Below are 19675 nucleotides of genomic sequence, written 5' to 3' on the forward strand. Positions count from 1 at the left end.
CGACTCACAATGGCTGCTGAGTCGTCCTCCCCCTCGAAGCCATCGTCCCCTCCTCCTCCATATACGGAGGTTGCAGACCCTGCACTTCACGGGCAGCCCTCAGCGATGAGCATTCCAGTCAGCGGCCCGAACACTCCCATAGCTTCACCCTTCCCCACACACGCCGCCTATGGCCCGACGCCCATCCAACAGCAGACACAGCTTCTGCCGTACTACGACCCCCGCTCGCCTTATGCCATTGCAGAGGCGAACAGCCGCGCGCGATGGCGATTCATCACTGCGCTCTTTTGGGCCATTGTACTGTTGGCATTGATGAGCTTCCTCACCGGATACGAAGTGTCGTTGCGGATGCGCGGTATTCACCACGGAGGCTGGATACATGGGTCTGACCGGGCAGAGTGGTGACCTCGGAGGTAGGTTGCAGTGTACGCTTGGAGTCTGCGCCGACGCTAACTGAGGTCGTCTCACCGTGCAGCGCGCTGTCCGCAGGGCGTGTATCCCGGTGATTGATGTTTGATTGACGACCGTCTGGACGACTCTTTACGCACTGAATGCTGTCATTCTATCACTTCTTCGCGTTCGTAGACATCGCAAGCATAGCATGCTTGACGTCGGATATCGCCCGTATGACGGATTATTGCAGGATGGATGTTACTATAGACACTCGTAATCAGGATATCTATGGGCGGAACGTGTAGTCTAATCGTTGTATCTCAGAGTCATAAGGAAATAAGTAAGAGGAGACCATCAAAGCCCGGAGACGGTGCACTCAATCGATCCACCGTACGAACCGGGCGCACCGGCGGGCGGTCGGCAGGTGCGCTTTTGGCAATTTCACGGTGAAGGTGTGTCTCGTTCGCGTGGGCTCAACTCCTTGGCCCGGCCCATGCTTCTCCGCTCTCTCTCTCTTTCTCTCCCTTCGACGACGACGGCGGCAGCGACCCCCTCGACTTTCTTTTCCATTCTCGAACCCTTGTGCGGCGTATGTTGGCAACTGCTGCTTGGTGCCATGTATTGTTCCCCTCAATGCGCGCAGACTATAGTCGACGAGGCCGCCTACGCGCATACATCCACACCCGTCTTTGCCAAACAAGACGCTATGAGGCATAGGAGGGGACAATGATAGACAATGGGGGGCCGCACACACTATCTTTGGTGAGTCCTCTGGTGTTTGCTCGCCGCGGACAATGGCGACGACGATGGGCCCCAAGGCCGGCCATTGTGCTGACAGACGCCCGCAGAGGGGCCGGCCACGTGGTCTGTGGTTCCTGTGGCTAAATAAGGTTAGGCTTGGTACTTTAGTTTTCCATATAAGGTAAAGGGGTCCGTGCGTGGGAATGCGTGTCGCATTGGCAGGGAGCATTTACACTCCGGGCGCATCCCGGCCGTCCGCCTTCTGACCCACCCCCTCGATCACCTCCTCCTCGCCGCCAGCCACAGCGAGCAGATCCCCGTCCTCGCTGTCGCCGACGATCTCATCGACTCTGCCACGCATTCTACGTGCGTTGCTCGCGCTGCTCCCCACTCCTCGCTCACAACAACACGCATCGCGCTCGCTGCGCTCCTGCTTTCCTCTCACGCGTCGCGCTCGCCGTCTCTCGCACGTCGCTCACCACCTACCCTATTGCACCCAGCTGCTCTAGTCACCACCCGTCTGTATTTATACCGACAGCCCCACGCGTTTCCCCTGCTTAGCTGTCCCCGTCGCCGCCCTGGCTGTTGATGTTCTGAACCCGCCTTTCTCTCGCACCGCCCTGTTGCCGCCTCCTATATCGTCAAAGCACCTAAAGAGTACCATACTGTCGTCGCGTTTGCCCAGCCTGGCTTCATCGCTTACTGCCCGCCCGCCCCTCTTCCCTTCCGCCGTGGCTTCTCATCCCTCCGGCGAGGAATTCATCAATCGCTCCCTCCTAGACAGCGTCGACGCGCAGGCGGACGCAGAGCCCATATCCTCATCCGACTCCGAAGCTACGGGTACAACCGGGAACGCGTTCGGGTCGCTGCCCAGCTCGTCCTCCATGTCTATAGGCTCCCCATCCGTGCCATACCATATCTCCATGCAATCCCAGCAACCCGCTCGCTCCAACTCGCCCAGCAGTACCATGACCATTGCGAACAACTTGAAGCCTGCATCTCATCCTGTCGACCCGTACTCCGCTGCTGCGCAAAGTAACAATATCAGCCACTCGATGTATAACAGCATGAACAACCTCCACATTCCCCCCGACTACAATCCTCTCAATTCCGCGGAGCCCGACGCTCTTAATCTTCAGGCCAAATTGAACGGGTTCGGCTCAGGCCCGTTCAACAGCAGGTCCTCCTTGTCGTTCAACCCCTTCCCTCCCCGTCCACGCCACAACAACGTTCCCTTCCGCGACACCTCAGCGGCATTCAACACAGTTGCCTACCAGCAGTCGGGGGACATGTTCGGCGCGCAAAACCAGCAAGCTCAGTCCTCCGCGTTCGGATTTGACTCGATGTCCGCCCCCGGGCGAGCACAAGATTTCGCCACCGTGGGTGTCCAGAATGCGTCGAGCCTGGGCGCTAACAGCACTGCCCACAACAAATTCTCGATGGACGGGGGGTTCCGCCCGGGTTTGGAGAGTCTGCTGCAGTCGCAGCAGATGAGCCAGCAGACGTCACTGCCTACGACGCTACCCCTCCATCAGCAGGGTTCGCAGCAGCCGTTCCAGGGAGCATTCGGAAACGGCCTCTCGCATCTCTCTCATGCTCCCCCCGGCGCTCTCCCTGCGCACACACAGTTCGGACCCACTCTCCCCACTACTATAGCCGGGTCTGGAGCTGTCACTGGGCAAGGGGCATCGCTCACCGGAGGTCCGGGGATGAACCATGTGAACGGGGCTTCGCAGAACCATCAGCAGGAAGAAATCTCTACCATCTTCGTCGTTGGCTTCCCAGAAGACATGCAGGTGGGTACTAGTTTCCGGGATCAATCCTCCTGATGTCACCATTGGATCGCACTGATTCATCTGTATCTTCGCAGGAACGTGAATTCCAGAACATGTTCACCTTCTCGTCTGGCTTCGAGGCGGCGACGCTCAAAATACCCAACAAAGAGTTCACCGCGTACGGTACAGGAACGAACGGTCCTTCGGGTCCCAGTGCCCGCACGCAATACCCCGGTTCGAATGATCCGTACAACCTGGTTACTGTGAATCAGGGCGGTGTTGTCATTGATGGTGGCCGAGACGGTCCGACGACTTCGTGGCCCGCTGCCACGGACGACAGCCACTTCGTCCCGTCTAACCTCCCAGTACAGCCGCCACGCAAGCAGATCATCGGTTTCGCGAAGTTCCGCACCCGCCAGGAGGCATTGGAAGCACGTGACGTCCTCCAAGGGCGTCGTGTCGACATTGAGCGCGGCGCTGTCCTCAAAGCAGAGATGGCGAAGAAGAACCTGCACACGAAGCGAGGACCAGGCGTGCCGCCGGGTGTGCCGATGAACAACAACTTCATGAACAACGCTGCTCCGCAGATGCCCGAGAACCTCGCTGGATATTCCGGTCTGAACGGCCTTGCTGGCCTCGGTGCAAACGCAGCCGCTGGTAACACCGAAGCATTGGCTCAGCGCGATCGTGAGCTTGGTGCCATCGGTGCTATGGGCATCACCGGCCTTGGGCAGCGCCGTGAGCGGATGATCGATCGACGCGTCGAGGACGAGCGTGAGCGGCGCCGATCAGACATGGGTCCCGTAGGATCGCTCGGGGCTGGCGCCATGGGCACTCGCGGTGCTCGTGAACGTGCCGAGGAAGACGAGCGAGAACGCGAGCGGAAGCGTAAGGAACACCTGCGGCTGCGCGACAACTCGGATGCGTTCGAGGCGTTCCACTCCGTACCCCAGCAAATGGCTCGTCAGAGCGTAAACTCGCTCCTCTCCGCTGAGAATGGCATGTTGCCGAACGGTGTGGGCTCGTCGTTGCCATCCCCGCCCGCGATGTCGAGCGTCCCGTCTCAAGGTGAAGGTATCAACGGCCTGAGCAATGGGCCGTGGACCAGTCTCAGGGATGTGGGAGCTAGCGCTGCCTTGAGGAAGATGTCTGCCCCCGTCTTCTCGCCGACACTGCCTGCTCGTCCTGCGTCTCCGCCGCAGTATTCGCCGCCAGCGTCTTTTGACGTCCCTACTGTGCAGAATGGTAACGCGGCTCCAGGCAACTACAGTGCGCCCTTCTCGCCACAATCAAATTCCTCGTCGCTTCCGGGCCATCCCTCCCTTCCATCTCGTCCGAGGCCCTCGTCTCCTGGTACCGAGCAGATGTTGCAACAGGCCGTTGACTCCGCGGAGGCTGTTCTCTCCTCGCAGCCTCTCTCCAGTGCATCTAGCGCTAGTGGGTCGCAGAACGGTCACGACGAAGAGCTTTCGCGCTCGGTCGCGGCTTTGGCTGTCAACACCGATTCAGGCATGACTTCGCCGCAGCTCCCGTCTCCGGCGTCTGGTGCAAGCTCTGGACGAAACCCTGGCGATCAGAACCCTCCGGTAAGTCACTCGTGTGCAGCGAAGATGATTCTGCATCTCACTGTTTGTTCCAGATCAATACGCTCTACGTCGGGAACCTGCCCACTTCTACCGCCGGCGGTCTTCCCCTCAATCACCTGGAGGATCGTCTCAGGGACTTGTTCTCGAAGAGGCTTGGCTACCGCAAGCTTTGCTTCAGGCAGAAGAGCAACGGGCCGATGTGCTTCGTCGAGGTATGTCCCTTCAGTCCTCCCGCAAACCGCATGCACTGATTATTGTCGTAGTTTGAGGATGTCCATTACGCCACCAAGGCCCTACAGGAACTGTATGGCAATACTCTCGGCGGTTTGGTGAAGGGCGGCGGGATCCGTCTTTCCTACAGCAAGAACCCATTGGGTGTACGCACGCCGACGAGTGCTGGCGGCCCGAACGGCTCTAGCATGCAGCACCAACAATCCTTTGCTGCGTCCTTGGAGGCCTTCGCCGCACAGAGACAGGCCGAGGTTGAAGGTGCCCGTCCCCGCCGTGACACGTCCACCGTGACTTCGCCGACGTCCTCTTATCATTATACGACTTCTCCGCCTCCCCCGCGCTTCGTTTCGCCGCCGCCTACGGGACCATTCTCTACATTGACGAGTCCCAACGGGACGTTCCCCAGAGTCAACCCGCAGGCATTCGGCATGACGCAGGGGACCACGAGCATGTTTTCACCTTTCGGCATTTCACCAACGCATTCAACGATACCCGATCAATCCAATATTGCTGACGGCAACTCTGATCCCCTCTCGCACAACATCACCCCCACTACCCCCAACCTAGAGCCCAGTCGCGCAGGCTGATCACTCGCTCAGTGTGCATGTATACAGTACTCATATGAACCCACATCCTCACATCTCCTGTGCATATTTAGCCTCGTTACAGCGCCGCTGACATTCGGTTCGGACTTCTTCCATTCGCAATATCCTCGCAGCACGTTCTAGTTACGTCTCTCCTATTCGCCCTTCGAACGAATTACGATTGCCTCTTAATGTCTCTTTGTTTGTTCTCGCGCACTGTCTGACTGTTCCGGTACATTAGCACTGCCTGCCCCGCTCTTGCATTATTTGCATACATGCTGTTTGGCTAGTCTCACCAGGGTTCATCGTGTTGATTCCCTTTTCGTACATCATATGTATACTACTAAGTATTCTCTCGACTGTGTTATGCCCATGGATGAATGATGATATGCTCAATCCTAAGTACAAATGCGAGTGCAGGTGTCTGTAAGGCGGCACCGTATCGGTGTGGCTGGTGTTAGTGACTATGAACGTGTCGGCGCACCCCGCAACTTGTCCGCAACTCTTCAAAGCTTCAGCCACCAGCGCACGAGCTTTTTGTGATGAAATCAAGCCTTGCATACTCTGTTTGAGCGTTGATAGTAAGTAGTGTCGTCTGGTTGATTGGTAGCTCGCTGACACCCACTGAGATAGGCGTGATCAATCCACGTCGTACGTACTATCCAGGCCAGCGGTCGACCCATTGGAGCGACTCGCTGAGAGCAACCTAACTGCACTGCAGCGTACTAGCAATGGAGTCCTGTACCGTATGCATCGGCCTATCTAATGTCAAGTTCTTGCTGACGCGTTCGTGTAGGTTCCTTCCTCTGTCGAGTGCGCGCCGCTTGTCCGAGACGACGTGGGAGACGTATGGGCCGGAGGCAGCATTGGCCCACCTTCACCAGCCCCGTCTACCCGCATACCGATTGAGGTACTAGAATCCATCATTGACTACATGGAGCGATCCGCATTGCCAATAGCGGCGTTGGTTTGCACAGCATGGTATCCCCGGGCCATGTACAACCTCTACTACAAAGTGGAGCTTCATACTCGCAGGAGCTACGACGTGCTATTCAAGCTGACTCGCACGTCTTCTCGGATAAAGGGGTGGCTTGCCACAACGTGCGAGCTCGTCGCCTCAAACCCACAAGTCAAGGCTAGCCTATCTCTAGAGGAGGGAGCTCTGAGAAAGCATGCTCGCTTCCTTCACGCACTGCCGCCTGCCCTCGGCCGTGTAATGTCAGGGGTCCAAATACTGACGTTGAAAGGGCTGCATCATCCCATGCCGATCACTTTCTTCCTTGGCTTGACGCAATTCGAGTCCCTCAAGTCGTTGCGTTTGTCCAATTGTACGCTGAACAACATATCGCAACTACGGCGGATCATCTCCGCCTTTCCCCGGCTGACTGACCTCGCTCTATATGGCGACATCCTCACTCCACAAAGTCTTGCGAGCCACGAAGGAGCTCGCGTACAATTCCACCCAGAGTCCGACATACGTCTTCGAAGGCTTACGCTCGATGCGAGGGGTGATGCGAGGAAATTCAGACCCATCATCTACTGGATCGTGGGCTCGAAGATTTGCCATTCGCTCGATGAACTGACAATCGGGTGGATTGGCAAACCATCGCGGGACATCGAGGCAGTCGACAGGCTCCTTAGGTCAGCTGGGCCGACCTTAACTCGATACAGCGAAACTGCCGATCTCTCGAGTGAGGAATGTCTACCTCATCACCTTGAATCCGCGAACGCTGATGCGTGATCTAGACTGGCACGGCAACCTAATACAAAACACAGTCTTGCGGTCCCTGGACTGCACATTGACCGATATCAACCCGCAGGGGCCGACGCGCGACAATTGGTTCAAGCTCGTCACCAAGCTACGCAGCGTCCTCTCGACAGTCAAGAGCCACCAGCTCAGACGCATCGGGCTCCGCTGTGGTATAATGCTTTACGACAGCGCGTACGGCCAGCTCAACGTGGTACCTGAGGAGCTCGATTTACACCGCCTGCACGAGGTCATGAGCCGATCGTACTTCGACGTTCTGGAGGATGTCGAAGTGAAGATGCTACTGTTCGATGCGCGTGAACGGAGCGAAGACGAGGTAGACGATATCAGTCGAAGGATTGCCGATGTGTTCCATACCCTGCTTCAACCATGGTCTGACCGTGGTATAGTCAACGTCTGTTGGACACAATAAGACCACGTCCGGACAATCTGGCTGTGAGGACGTTCCCCCACATTCACAACGCGCCTAGCTCATCATTCTGGTTGAACTTATAGAGCGAACCTTGATCAAATTCGTAGTGGTATGCAGTCACCGGCACTAGCATCCGTGGACAACAGAACAACAGAATGCATTCATGAGACTCTACACGGTCATACCAACATGAGCTTGACAACAGCAGTACAACGGAGACATAAGCATGCAGTAACATATCCCTAGCTAGCCATTGTCCCCTTCCTTCGTGCCAGGATCTGAAGGTGCAGGCTCCGTAGACGGTGATGCTGCCACAGCCGCACCAACCACGCCGAACTTCAGCTTGATCTTCTTGGGGCCCTCCTCAGCCGCTTTCGTAGGGCCAACCCTGCCTGCGATGGGTGGAGGATCTGACTTCTCCTTCTCCGGACTCTGCGATATACTTGGGCGCTTCGACCTCGTAGCCAACCGCTCAAGCAGCTCGTCGTCGTCGTCATCTCGTCGCCTCTTCGCGCCAAGTTCTGGGGGTTTACTGCTGGGCGAGGGTGATGACGGTCGCGAGTTGTTGAATATGTGCTCCAAGAGATCGTCCTGTTCATCCCCTGGTTGTGAGACCAAGGGCTTAGGCGGGATCTGTTTGTGGGACATCCGCGGGCTAGCGGGCGGTTCGTCGGTGGTAGGGAAGTAACTGCTGGTCGTTTCGGGAAGTTTGCGTGGTATTGATGGCGAAGACAACGCAGGAGGCTCATCAGCCTGCGGGAGGCGGACATCAAAGCTCTCGGTGCCGTCGACGTCGTCGTTGTCATCGTATGCAACAAGCGCGCTGAGTGGCTGCGACGGAGCGGCGGATGTATGTGGAGGTTGCTGTCTCCGCATCATGGTGGTGCGTTTCCGCTTCAGCGTATTGCTGCGGGGATTGGGTGGTGGTGAAGACATGACGGGCACGATGTCCTCGTCGTCGTCGGTATTGAAGTAGTCTTCTTCCTCCGCCTCGGGAAAGCGACCCTGACCCCAGCGCCGAGCGCCGTTTGGTATTGGACTGTAAGGTGATCAGCGATGTCTATCAAGCGCAGTGAGAAGCGCATCACGTACGCCTCAGTCTTCTTCTCTTCCTCGGGTGGGGGCGCGTTGTTCATCTCCCAGCGGCGAATAAAATTCTGGAACCGGGGGCCAAGCAAGGGATTCTCGGCTAGTGTCCGTACTTTGGCCTCGTACATGATCATGCACTGGTTAATTGCCTCCTTCATGTTCTCCTGTGCGAGCACACCATGTGTTATTTCTAGCACATGGCTGTCAAGCAATTGTCACAAACCTTGCGCATGTGTTCGAAGAGCTCCTGACATGACGCGCTAAGGAGTGTGTCCCTCCGCGACTCTTCAGCAGTAAGATCAAGGATAGGCTGGAAGATATCGTGCTTGAGAAGATAGTTGAATAGGTTCTGGTTGTTGAGCTTGACACATGCCCGGAAAAATCGGAAGGCGGCTAGATAATTATCAACGCGGGGTCCGGGATCTATCCGTGGCGGGGCCATACCTAATCTGAGATGTTTATCTCTGGCGGTCAACAGAGAGGCTACGCGCGTCGCGATGTTCGAGGAGAGGATGAAGAAATGGATGCGGAAGGAATGTTGTAGCGTAAACATAGACAGCAGGTCACACAGATACAAGAATAGGTTAGTCCGTTCCCTCGACATCGTGAGTCGCGGTTCTACACAACTGTCAACATAGGATGACCTCGAGCGAATGTACAACCTGCCTGTAAGCGTCCTGAACTCGGGAATATCACCGAATGGCCGGAACAAGGTCTCGATGCAGAACTTGTAGAAATTGTCAAGGAAGCGCTCAACGCCAGGTTCATCCTTGTTACGCTGAAAGAATTTAATACCAGCCATCGGCTATACCGCATGAGAAACCAAGCGCACCGGAGGATGACCATCACTCACGTGTACATCCGGCGGGTCCTGCTGCGTTTCCAACAGCGTCCTGAGGGATTCACCGAGCTGGCTCTGTACCGCCAGATCCCGGCTCTTGACGAGTACCCTGCACATCAAGAACAGCATCGTCTCCCTCTCCGGCACCTTCTTGCCCATCGACTTCTCCCTCTCTGCTGCCACGACCTGTTTCAGTACATGTCCTCGTACGCCATTCAAGTCATGATCGAGCAAAGCCGTTAGAATCTCGCCAGCAGCGGAGATCATCTGGCGTCCCTGCTCCTCCGACTCCGGTTGAGACATAGCCCACTGCACGCCGAACAAGATCCCGCGATCGACCAAAGCACGGAACAAAGCCATTCGGGCGGGAAGCTGGACATTCTTCCCCATGACGCAGAGCTGTTGGATGAGGAAGATGATCTCTCGGGCCTGAACGACTTCCTCCTCCGTACACGGCCGTGGGCGACACACACCGTCAGCGGTAGTCCCATTGGGATACGGAACGCCACTGGGAGACCGCTCCTGCGCCTGATCGACGTCCATCTTGTCCTTGTCGTTCTCCAAATCCTGTGGATGCACCTTGCGCAGAGGTTCCAGGCCCAACAACTCGATCATATTGTCGTCCAAGAATGTGCATACGACCTCGAGTAGGAACGCAGGGTCGTTCTGGACGTGATTTATGATGTCGATCTGGTTGAAGATGATGCAGGAGTTAAGGACGTTGAACGTCGAATCGTCAATGGCACGAGCAAGGACCACGTCCTTGAGGAACTGCAGTCTGTAGGTGTGATGGACCTTCTTCTGGATCGTTTCGTCACGAAGAGGGACAGGCTGGTGGAAGCGCGAGGTCTGGTGCAGGAACTCGCGATAGTTGGCTTTATGAGTTGGGAACTCAGGGTCGTCTAGATCATGTACTAGTCAGTGGGCGTGTATGGTGCGGAGCGGCATGACGGACATTCGAGCATTCCGACGACACCCAAGAAGATGTCGTCCTCCAGGATATGTTCGTAGAGGCTGTGGTCGTTGAGCATAACTGCAGATCGTGAGGTGTGGTAGTTGACGCAGCGATGCTTGGGTACTCACGGATGGTTTGCATACACGAGCATAGAGCATGTAGATTTTCCAGACTCTCCAGATCTTCTGCCTGGTTCATGACATTGATCATTGACTTTATATAGTCCTACACGCGCTTGTCGTGAGACACAGGGCTAGAGCCAAGTCGACACTGCACTCACCTCAGTTTGAATGTACTCACATATGCGCTCCTTGATGGCGTTCGTGCGCGCCAGAGACTTGATCGCACGTTCAATCTCACCAATGATGCCTAGTTGAGGCTGCGGTAGGTGGCCAGAGCGAATGATGTTCGCGGTCGATACCAATGGCTCAGGGCCCAATATTGGTGAAGAGGAGACTCCCGCATCTTCTGCGGCGGTTACGCTAAATGTATGCGGGGACATGAGCGGATACATACGCACCTCGGTTACTCATATGTCGTTGCACCTCCTGAATGAAATGCCATACCTCCGCACAACCCTCGGGATCCTGAAAACTGAGCGCGTAATCCACCCCATCTGGCTCAGTCCAAACAATAAGGGTGTCTGCGCCGCGCAGTCAGCATGTACTTGAATCACCAACGTACACTTATCACTCACCCTGCTGCCTCTGGTATACGTCGTTCGTCCGAATAGTGGTTGAAAGAATGACATGGTTGAAGTCGGCCTCCGCGCGAGCGATCAACAGCGCCTCGTTGTCTTGGAAGTCGCCGAAGCAGAACGCGGTGCCCTGGTCGACCCAGCGCGAGCCGATGAGCTCGTACACCTTGACGCGCTTCAGCTCGTGGCTATCCTCCTCTGTCCACTGACCGGACTCGTCGCTTCCTATGACCGCGCCCTGCTCCTGCTCCGCATCCGCCCCCTCGACATGCTCTACCTCGCTCATCGTCACGACCCCCTCGCCAGGCTGCAGTGCCCCCGGCCCGATGGTCGGTTCCTTGGCCGTTGCTGCTTTCTCCGCGCCATTGACACGCCCTTCGGTGTCCAGGGATGCCGTAGATGGCCCAGCGACGCCATCGCCGAGGGCCTCGCCCGTGTTGGTAGTGGTTGTTGAAGCGGGCTGTTCGACTTGGTCGGGTGTTGCGTCAAGTGGCTGAGTCTGGGTCTCTGTGGCAGATCCGGCAGCATGGACGCTGCTCATGACAGTGAGGACGGCCACAGCGCGTGGAAGGGGTGTGTGCGATAACAGGTGAAAATGATGTAGGCGGGGTGGTCGAGGTTGGCGACCAAGGCGTGTTTTCCGATGTTTGCAACACTCCGCGTTTGTCACACGCGTTTGTCCCGCCCTCGCGTGTCCCGGTGGCCTTTCCAGCCTCTCTTGCCTCTTGCTCCCCACCCGCCGCAAAGTAGCCTGCTCGCGTGCGCAGCGTCGCGTAACACCTATTGCTCGCCGTGTTCGACTTCCTCCGCGCTGTCGACGTCACGGGCCCGGTAACTAGAGGTCGCGTGTCCGTGTGATCGCTTGTCTCCCGATCTTGTTTGGTCATTCCATTGTCGTCCTAAATCTGCAACGTGGGCTCTATATCTAAGGCCATGTCGCCGAAACACTGGCTCATGAAAGCCGAGCCTGACTCGCGCATCGTGAAGGGTAAGGACGTCAAGGTCCGTGGTGGACAAAGTTTCGGTCGTCAGAGCGAAGTTGATACGAAGCGCGCAGTTCAGTGTGGACGACTTCGAGAGCGTGAAGACGACGCCTTGGGAGGGCGTCAGGAATGCAGAGGCAAGGAACTTGATGAAGGAGATGAAGTTGGGGGACAAGGTGAGTTCATATGTATGTCATTATGGGTGTTGTGCGACGATGGTAGGGTAGGTGCTGTTCTACCATTCGAATTGTAAGGTCCCAGGCATCGCAGCCTTCGCGGAGGTACGGTGGGCATACACATAGCGATTGGAAGGTGTTGTCTGAATCATGTTGTAGGTATCTATGGAAGCTTATCCCGATTGTGAGTGCGTCCTTGACCCGTAGAAGGCTTCAGAGCTAAGATACGCCGACTTCCATAGACACCGCATGGGATCCGTACGTCTTCGGAGTCACTCCTGTGCCGTGTCTCACGAATGTTCATCATCCCTGACACTCAGTTCGCATCCTTATCACGACCAGAAGACTGACAAGGAGAACCCTAAGTGGTACATGGTCGATGTAACATTCATCTCTCGAGCGACTCACTTCGTCCCCCTCGCACTCCTACGCAACATCTCTCTCGCGTCCGAAGACGACGTCCCGGAAGAAGTAGCCTACATCGGCGAAGACGGGGTAAAGGCCATCAAGCGTACGTATCCTTCATGCTAGCCTTGTCTCATTCCGACCAACTTTCTTCATCTTTGCTACAGAGATGGCGCTGGTGACCCGCGGCCGGCTCAGTGTTCAGAGAGTGGAAGAGAAGACATGGGACGTTATCCTACAGCTAGCAGAGAAGGGCGGGTGGGATGCAAAGACGGTCGCGTCGAGCAAGGCGAAGGCGAAGGCGAAGCCTGCAGCAGCGGCCAAGAAAGCTCGTAAACCCAGGGTTAGTGCTAGGAAGAGCAAGAAAGCCCGCGATGAAGATGAGGACGAAGACGAGGACGCAGAAGACGCTCCAAGTGAAGAGGACGAAGAGGATCAAACTGCGACGAAAAATGATGCCAAGAGGCGGGGTCAGAAGAGGAAGGCGGAGGACGATCATGAAGAAACGGCTGGAAGTTCCAATCCGCGGCGATCGACGCGGGCGAGAAAATGATCACTGCTACCGTGTGCTACGAGGTTGCACTCATTGACAGCTATATCCATGCGTTTCGCATCATCTCCTCTGGACTCCGCTATCTCGTTGCTGTCTTCTCTAGTCTTCTCTGGTTGCCCTCTTATGCCGCTTGTGTACACCAGTCTACACCACAGTACTGTGCGTCTCTCAAGATCGACCCTGCTCCTTGCTGTTCTGACAACGGGTTCGTACATTATGGAGCTAGGCTTCAAGCCTCCGTTTATGCTATCTCTGTGGTCCGTTCTGCCTGCTCATTTCCAGCCGCACCTAGCATATCTGCTTGCTCAGCTTCCTCCATCTCCGCTGCATCCACAACGATCTCGTCCTCATCACCTCCCCCGTCCTCAGCCGCATCGCCTTCTCTGCCCGCTTGCCCGCCTCTCTTCCGCCCCTCGTTGTTGAACTTCCTCTTCGGAATGACTGCCTCGAGGGCCTGTTCCCAGTCCCGCGTCTCCACCCAGTTGAGCAGGATCTCGAACGTCTGGTTGACGGTGAGGACCTTGCGCGTCTTCAGCGACGCGAGGTATGTCCCAATCGGTAAGCGAGCCGAGCGTATGCCGGAGGATTCCGCCTTGTCGAAACAAAGGTTCTGGTGACGAACGTAGGAGAGGGTTGAGTGTTACATTATTCGTGATGTGGAGAGGGAGCTATGCACCTTGTATCGATTATGATCACATATGCCGCCAATGATGTAAGTTTCGCCCTCTTTCAGCTCCGTGAGCTCGTCTTGTGAGTCGGCGGTGAGGTACACCACGGATTCCTTGGGTGCTGTTGACGATGCCTTTTGTCTGTCCCTGTCACCGCGAGTCCGCCTGGCCTGCTCTGCTTTACTCTCCGCTGCGCCAATGGCTGCAGGAGCATCTTCGCCTTCAACAGTTTCCTTCTGGTCGTTCACCTGTCCTGCGCCCTTTTGCGTGCCCTCACCCTCCGAGATTGTTGAAGCTTGCTCGTTAGACAAACTCTCGCCGTTCGCCGCCTCGGATTGTTCCCATAAGCGTTCGTAACCCTCCGTCCACCACTCTGCATTGACCCACCGCTTATATGCGGCATTGCTCATACCCTCCATGCGCGTGAACGTCCGCCCGTTGAGCGACGTGAACAGCAAGTGTTCGAAGGGCTGCTCCGCCTTCCGGTTTGCACTGTACGTGTAGGCGAGTTGCGATACGAGCGACCTGACCTCCTACATGGGGAACCTCCCTTACACAAGCTGCGCACGGTCTCAGACAGGCAAGCACTCACGTTGTCCTGCATCTTGTCGTCGAAGCCGAGGTCCACGACCACCCGCGCCTTGAAGGGCCGCTTGGGCCCGGCCCCCGTCCTGCGTTTCTTGCTCGCCCGGGCGTCCTCGTCCTCGTCCTCGTCCAGTTCGCCCGCTGCCCGCTTTTCCGCGAGGATGCGCTTCTTTTCCTTGCGCCTCTCCTTCTCCGCTGCGCGGCGTTCCTTCTTGTGCTCCGCGATGAGAGCGGCCTTTGCGAGACGCTTTTGCGCGTTTTTGGAGAGCGGTTGCGCCGGAGCGGCGGCGGGCGCGTCCTCGGTCGGCTGCGAGGCCTGTGCGGGCGGGGTCGTGTCGGGCTGCATGGGCTGAGTGTGGTGGAGGCGGCGGGAGGGACGGATATTGCCAATTTATTCGGTGACGGTAGCGCGATCGAAAGATCGAAAGAGACCCCGCGATCGGAGAGGATCGGCTTGTGGGAGGGATCTGGGAATTGATTGCAGGCGAGGATGGGCCTCAGCGTTGATGCTGCACTCGCGTGCCTGCCTCTTCGTCGCTCTCCTCCTCGTCCTTGCGCTTGGCCTCGCTCGTCGCTGGACGTCGTCTCCCCCGACCACTACAGCTGATCCGCGGATATCCTGGGTACCCGACGACATGGCTGCCCTGCCGCCCCTCAGGTTCCTCACCGTCAGCCCGCGCACGAAGCACACCGCGACCGTCATCTTCATCCACGTTCGTGGGTTGTACACGAGCAGCAGAACCGTGGCTGACATGGGAACACACAGGGTCTGGGTGACTCAGGACATGGCTGGAAGCCAGTGGCGGACATGTTCAGTCGTGACGCGGGTCTAGGCCACATCAAGTGGGTGCTCCCACACGCGTACGTCGTCTATCCATGTCTGCACAAGACCATGAATGCAGACTCGATGGTCCCATAGACCTCCCATCCCTGTCACGGCGAACATGGGGATGCAGATGCCCTCTTGGTGAGCCCGCCGCGTCCTCAGCCCGCTGTCTTCCCAACGACTCCATGTGCAGGTTTGACATCTACGACTTCGATACCCGTGCACCCGAGGACGAGCCGGGCATGCTCAAGTCCGTCGCATCGGTCAACAAGCTTATCCAGGCGGAGGTCGACGACGGCATCCCCTCCCATCGCATCCTTATCGGCGGCTTCTCCCAGGGCGGTGCGATGAGCCTTCTCGCCGCCCTCACAGCGGAGCGCAAGTTCGCCGGTGTCGCGGTGCTCAGCGGGTGGCTCCCGCTGAGCAAGAAGATCAAGGCCATGGCGACACCAAACAACCTCCAGACACCTATGTTCTGGGGCCATGGCGAGGACGACCCGCTCATTGAGTTCCAGTCGATGGGTCTCACCTCGATTCAATTCCTCAAGACCGAGTTGGGCATCAAGCCTGCGGACCCGCGGGCTCCGGAGAAGGGCGGGCTAACGTTCTACTCATATGAGGACGTGCCCCACTCGACAAGCACAGAGGAGCTGCGCGATCTACAAGAGTGGCTGAAGAGGGTAGTAAAGCCTGAGGATGCGTAATAAGGACTGCGAACGGACGGACATACGAAATTGCGTACAAAGTGCTGCGAAGGTACCATACACGAGTGTACATTTATTGTAATACTTAGCATACCAGCGACCCGATGACGTTTCCTCACGCCGACACACAAGCATCGCGGGCAGGTCCAGGCAACACCCGCTTCACCCACGCCTTCACGTCATCTAGCTCCTGGTCGGGGACGGAGTGCACAGCGTCGTATATGTGCAATGCGACACCGCCCTTCTCCGGCGCGAGTGGGTCCGCGTCCATGAGCCCGTACTCCGTCTTCATGAATTGGATGGACCACATCCCCATCTCGTACGTCACCAGTGGGTCATTCCTGCCATGTCCCCAGAAAATCGGCGTCGTGATATTTCGCGCTTGTAGCAACTGCACGACGTTCGTCAGTGCGTGATCTACACCAAGATGGAAAATGTGCGACATACCAGCTTGACTTTCTTCCCGAGCCTCAGCCTCCCGCTCAACACGATTAACCCGCCCAGTTTGCGCTCACAAGACAGCCCCGTGAGGAGCGTCATCGCCGCGCCCTGGCTGAACCCGCCGAAGATGATGCGCTCGGGTGCGATTCCTGCGTTGATCTCAGCGTCCACGAGCGCGCCGAGGGACGCGATCGAGCGCAGCATCCCAAAATCGTCGTTGTCCTCCGGCGCCGTTGACTTGAACGAGAGCACGTCGTACCACGCGGGCATGCGCATGCCGAAGTTCGCTGTGATCGCCATGACCGGCCTGCCACACCGCGGGCGCGGCGCGATTGAATCGTCGTGGAACGCAGAGATGGCTGGGGGACTCACGCGTGGGGGAAGATGTACTTGATGTGCTGCATAGTAGGATCTCGGTTGAACGAGTCTGCGATGCGCTGCCAGCTGTGGCCGGAGTCGCCCAGTCCCTACACAAGCAGAGCAGCGTCAGTCAGCGGTGCGTTCGCACCGAGCCTCTGGATCACAACAGGCGACCGACGGACATGCACGAAGATGAGCGTCGCCGTGTGCTTCTCGCGTGCAGGTACCGTGAGCATCTCCAGTGGTTGCGGGGTGAAGGTCACTCTTGCCATGGTGCACAAGGCGTGGATCACAAGCGTTGGTGTGGGTGTCTGCAGGTCTGTGCGCAGAGCGCAGGAAAGGTCGATCAGGTCGATCGCGGTGTATTGGCCGCGCGAGGGGAAGGCGTGCAACTTGTGGTGTATGCGCGGAGCTCGGCTGTATTATCACTATCGCTATTGCCATATCGGGTCTCGATCTCGGCCCGCTCAGGGAACCCGGTCAGTCAAGTCCCACAAGCGACTTCCCGTCCGGTTCTCATAGCAGGCGTACCAGTCGATAGCTGAGACTGAAACGAGTACATCGACGCGCTTCTCGTCGAAAGAGACCTCACATTCGATCCGTCGTGCATAGTCGAGACCAGCCCTGAAGCACCCCGTGCCGGCTAGGCCCGCAAACAAACGCCGCATTCCCCGCGGTGATTCGCATGAATGACTTCAGGCAAGCACCGCAATGATTCTGTCTGTCCAAGGAGCGATACATCGTGCTCGAATCACAGGTCATAAGACTTCCTTCAGATTGGTCTCGCCTGTCCCTCTCTCGAGCGGTTTTGGTTGTTTCGGGGACGGCTTCCATCCGATCTGCATGCTCAGTGAGAATCGCGGAAGCAGCGCGCACAGTGCGGGGTATTCACCACGTAAATGATCTGGAAGGTCGCCGGAACAGAACCGTCCTCGTGCCCGTGAAGCTCTGCGATAACAGTAATTAGAGTTTGCACCGAGCCAAGGAACAACGGGCTTTGCCTTTGTAGATCGCAGACGCTGCTGCAAGGGTATTTCGGTGGATGTAGTTTCGCCTGACATTTGTATTGAGTTCGGCATTGTAGGACGCTCTAGACTGGGACGCACCGGCCAATCACCGCGTTGCTTTCACCCATGTCACGGAGGTCGTCCATGAGCTCCCACATCGAAGGGTATGCAACCTTTACCTCGTCGACGTCGACGGTTAAAAGCGTAAATCCGGCGCGGCCAAGAAGATTCGACATGTCCCGCGAGTCTACACGATAATAAGTGATCGTACTCCTTGGCCGGCTCCTCGCACGCACCAGTCATGGGTGATATATGCGGGGAGATGCCGCCCTCCCGCTCCATTTCTGCCAATTGCAGAGCAGTTCGTAGCTCGAATAGAGTGTCGCCTCCGAAGAGGGCGCCCAAGAAGACTCCGTCAGGCTGCAGAGTTTCCTTGATCTGTACGAGCACCCCTTTACGCTGTTCACAGTCGTATGTATAGAGCTATCAACGAGAGCGTTACCTGGCAGGTCGTTCACCCAGTGAAGGCTAAGACAGGAGACGACTGCCTCTTGTGAGTTGGGCTCGACGACACTGAGAAGACTCTCTTCATCCGCATGTATTCGCTCAACTTCGACTGTTCGACGCGTCAGACTTGGGGTGTAGGCAGCCTTATTGGACTCGTACCTTCAAACGCATCATCTGGGTCGCGGTGAAGCAACTCCTCTGCACGCGCGTTCGATAAGCAAGCAATTCCAACCTCGTCACAGGCAACGTACTGCTAGAGTCAAGCATCACAACCTTTTGGGTCGTCTCCGGCTCCAGCAGCTTCGAGAAGTGGCCAGACCCTGAGCCAACATCTAGGACGGACTTGAACTTGCGCTTGATATCCACCATGCGCTCGATCATCCGGTCCGCGACCTCATCCCGCACATAGTCGACAGTCCTGCTTCGCGCGCCGCCTTCCCGGAGAGCAGACCGGTCTTTCTGCAGTCGCTTTGCGTGCCGGTCAAAGACTTGGTAGGGACCGACCGAGCCTATGTTTATAGGCGAGGAGGACAGCAATGCAAAGGGGCGTGCGCGGAGGACTTGCCGGAGAGTGGCCGAGCTTGACATGGCAGTTCAGACCGAGAGTGATCCAGCGCTGTTCACGGCGAGCTGCGGGAGTCGAGTATGTGAAAGGCCGGTGGTCGCGGAGAGGGTGATGTCAGGGCCTTGGCCGGCGTCGAGCCACCGACGCGTCGCGTCCGCGCGCATGCCTTGCTGACATAAGCTTTTGCGACCGTAGATTGAGCGCTTCCTTGCTGTGGTTGAGACAGTGCCATCCAGCGGCCCCGGCTGCGACTCTCGTCCTCTTCTTGCTCTTGGATACCTTCGCCTCGCACTGCACTCATGGACCATGGGGACGGGAACCCGCCGCCGCCAATCAACCAGCTCGCAGTCGCCCCGAATACAGTCATCACGCCCGAAAATTACTGGCGGCACTTGCAGCAGCTCCAGCGAGTGAAGGAGGGCCTCACCCAATACGAACGCGAGTTGCAGGCCGGTTACAATCGGTATGTGATGCAGGAGCAGGAGCTAAGGCAGCGCGTCGAGGCCGGTCGGCAAGCAGAGTGAGTCCTCGCCACAGCGAGGGGAGTATTGAGTTGACCGGTCTTTGCGCGCCCTAGGCGAATGCTCGCGCAGCTCCAGGGCCCAGCAAACGCGTCTGAACCTGCACCGTACGTTCATGGTGTCTGTGGCTATTGATTCAATATAATGATGTGTGTTTCGCTTCTCGTCGCCCTTTCGCATGCGGTATGCAGAAGTAATCACGCAGGGTTCGTCATACCATGCCTGCCCCAAGCTCGCTCTGACACACCTTTGTTCAGAACGCAAGCGCATCCGCCGACTCCTAACCCACAAAATGTCGCGTC

General features: G+C 57.2%; 8 protein-coding genes across 8 annotated transcripts; 4 read left to right on the forward strand and 4 right to left on the reverse strand.

Annotated features, from left to right (window-relative positions):
• Positions 1-9: 9 nt before the first annotated feature.
• On the forward strand, positions 10-5710 carry C8Q71DRAFT_909345 (uncharacterized protein; the record flags this gene model as incomplete). Its single annotated transcript, XM_047929038.1, has 5 exons — positions 10-297; positions 1644-2930; positions 3005-4495; positions 4549-4707; positions 4759-5710. The coding sequence occupies 5 exons, from the start codon at positions 10-12 to the stop codon at positions 5311-5313; spliced, it is 3780 nt and encodes a 1259-aa protein (XP_047776504.1). The 3' UTR covers positions 5314-5710.
• A 67-nt stretch (positions 5711-5777) lies between these two features.
• C8Q71DRAFT_176109 (uncharacterized protein) lies at positions 5778-7643 on the forward strand. Its single transcript, XM_047916768.1, has 5 exons — positions 5778-5891; positions 5940-6056; positions 6107-7001; positions 7057-7513; positions 7574-7643. Exons 2-4 carry the CDS (start codon positions 6042-6044, stop codon positions 7488-7490), a joined length of 1344 nt encoding a protein of 447 aa, XP_047776505.1. The 5' UTR covers positions 5778-5891; positions 5940-6041; the 3' UTR covers positions 7491-7513; positions 7574-7643.
• A 93-nt stretch (positions 7644-7736) lies between these two features.
• Positions 7737-11613, reverse strand: C8Q71DRAFT_874472 (component of IIS longevity pathway SMK-1-domain-containing protein; the record flags this gene model as incomplete). The annotated part of the gene is made up of 10 exons (XM_047928373.1): positions 7737-8529; positions 8583-8743; positions 8803-8972; positions 9024-9384; positions 9433-10322; positions 10376-10453; positions 10504-10600; positions 10656-10843; positions 10896-11018; positions 11073-11613. The coding sequence occupies 10 exons, from the start codon at positions 11611-11613 to the stop codon at positions 7737-7739; spliced, it is 3402 nt and encodes a 1133-aa protein (XP_047776506.1).
• A 124-nt stretch (positions 11614-11737) lies between these two features.
• C8Q71DRAFT_175821 (DUF55-domain-containing protein) lies at positions 11738-13509 on the forward strand. Its single transcript, XM_047916766.1, has 7 exons — positions 11738-12074; positions 12130-12231; positions 12283-12336; positions 12391-12415; positions 12474-12489; positions 12552-12742; positions 12804-13509. Exons 1-7 carry the CDS (start codon positions 12006-12008, stop codon positions 13187-13189), a joined length of 843 nt encoding a protein of 280 aa, XP_047776507.1. The 5' UTR covers positions 11738-12005; the 3' UTR covers positions 13190-13509.
• On the reverse strand, positions 13283-15107 carry C8Q71DRAFT_175885 (guanine-1-methyltransferase-domain-containing protein). Its single transcript, XM_047916767.1, has 3 exons — positions 14450-15107; positions 13866-14390; positions 13283-13799 (listed from the first exon to the last, which is right to left on the reverse strand). Exons 1-3 carry the CDS (start codon positions 14786-14788, stop codon positions 13431-13433), a joined length of 1233 nt encoding a protein of 410 aa, XP_047776508.1. The 5' UTR covers positions 14789-15107; the 3' UTR covers positions 13283-13430.
• Positions 15078-15972, forward strand: C8Q71DRAFT_798109 (Phospholipase/carboxylesterase/thioesterase; the record flags this gene model as incomplete). The annotated part of the gene is made up of 4 exons (XM_047925796.1): positions 15078-15155; positions 15209-15303; positions 15362-15409; positions 15462-15972. 4 exons carry the CDS (start codon positions 15078-15080, stop codon positions 15970-15972), a joined length of 732 nt encoding a protein of 243 aa, XP_047776509.1.
• Positions 15973-16087: 115 nt separating this feature from the next.
• Positions 16088-17045, reverse strand: C8Q71DRAFT_712383 (Phospholipase/carboxylesterase; the record flags this gene model as incomplete). The annotated part of the gene is made up of 4 exons (XM_047920852.1): positions 16088-16363; positions 16420-16720; positions 16786-16880; positions 16956-17045. 4 exons carry the CDS (start codon positions 17043-17045, stop codon positions 16088-16090), a joined length of 762 nt encoding a protein of 253 aa, XP_047776510.1.
• Positions 17046-17364: 319 nt separating this feature from the next.
• Positions 17365-18974, reverse strand: C8Q71DRAFT_772573 (S-adenosyl-L-methionine-dependent methyltransferase). Its single transcript, XM_047924411.1, has 8 exons — positions 18539-18974; positions 18447-18485; positions 18283-18396; positions 18077-18232; positions 17880-18027; positions 17775-17827; positions 17666-17721; positions 17365-17612 (listed from the first exon to the last, which is right to left on the reverse strand). The coding sequence occupies exons 1-8, from the start codon at positions 18873-18875 to the stop codon at positions 17532-17534; spliced, it is 984 nt and encodes a 327-aa protein (XP_047776511.1). The 5' UTR covers positions 18876-18974; the 3' UTR covers positions 17365-17531.
• Between the last annotated feature and the right edge of the window lie 701 nt (positions 18975-19675).

Source organism: Rhodofomes roseus, assembly GCF_022264815.1.
Source record: "Rhodofomes roseus strain CIRM-BRFM 1785 chromosome Unknown C8Q71scaffold_17, whole genome shotgun sequence".
NCBI lineage: Eukaryota > Fungi > Basidiomycota > Agaricomycetes > Polyporales > Fomitopsidaceae > Rhodofomes > Rhodofomes roseus.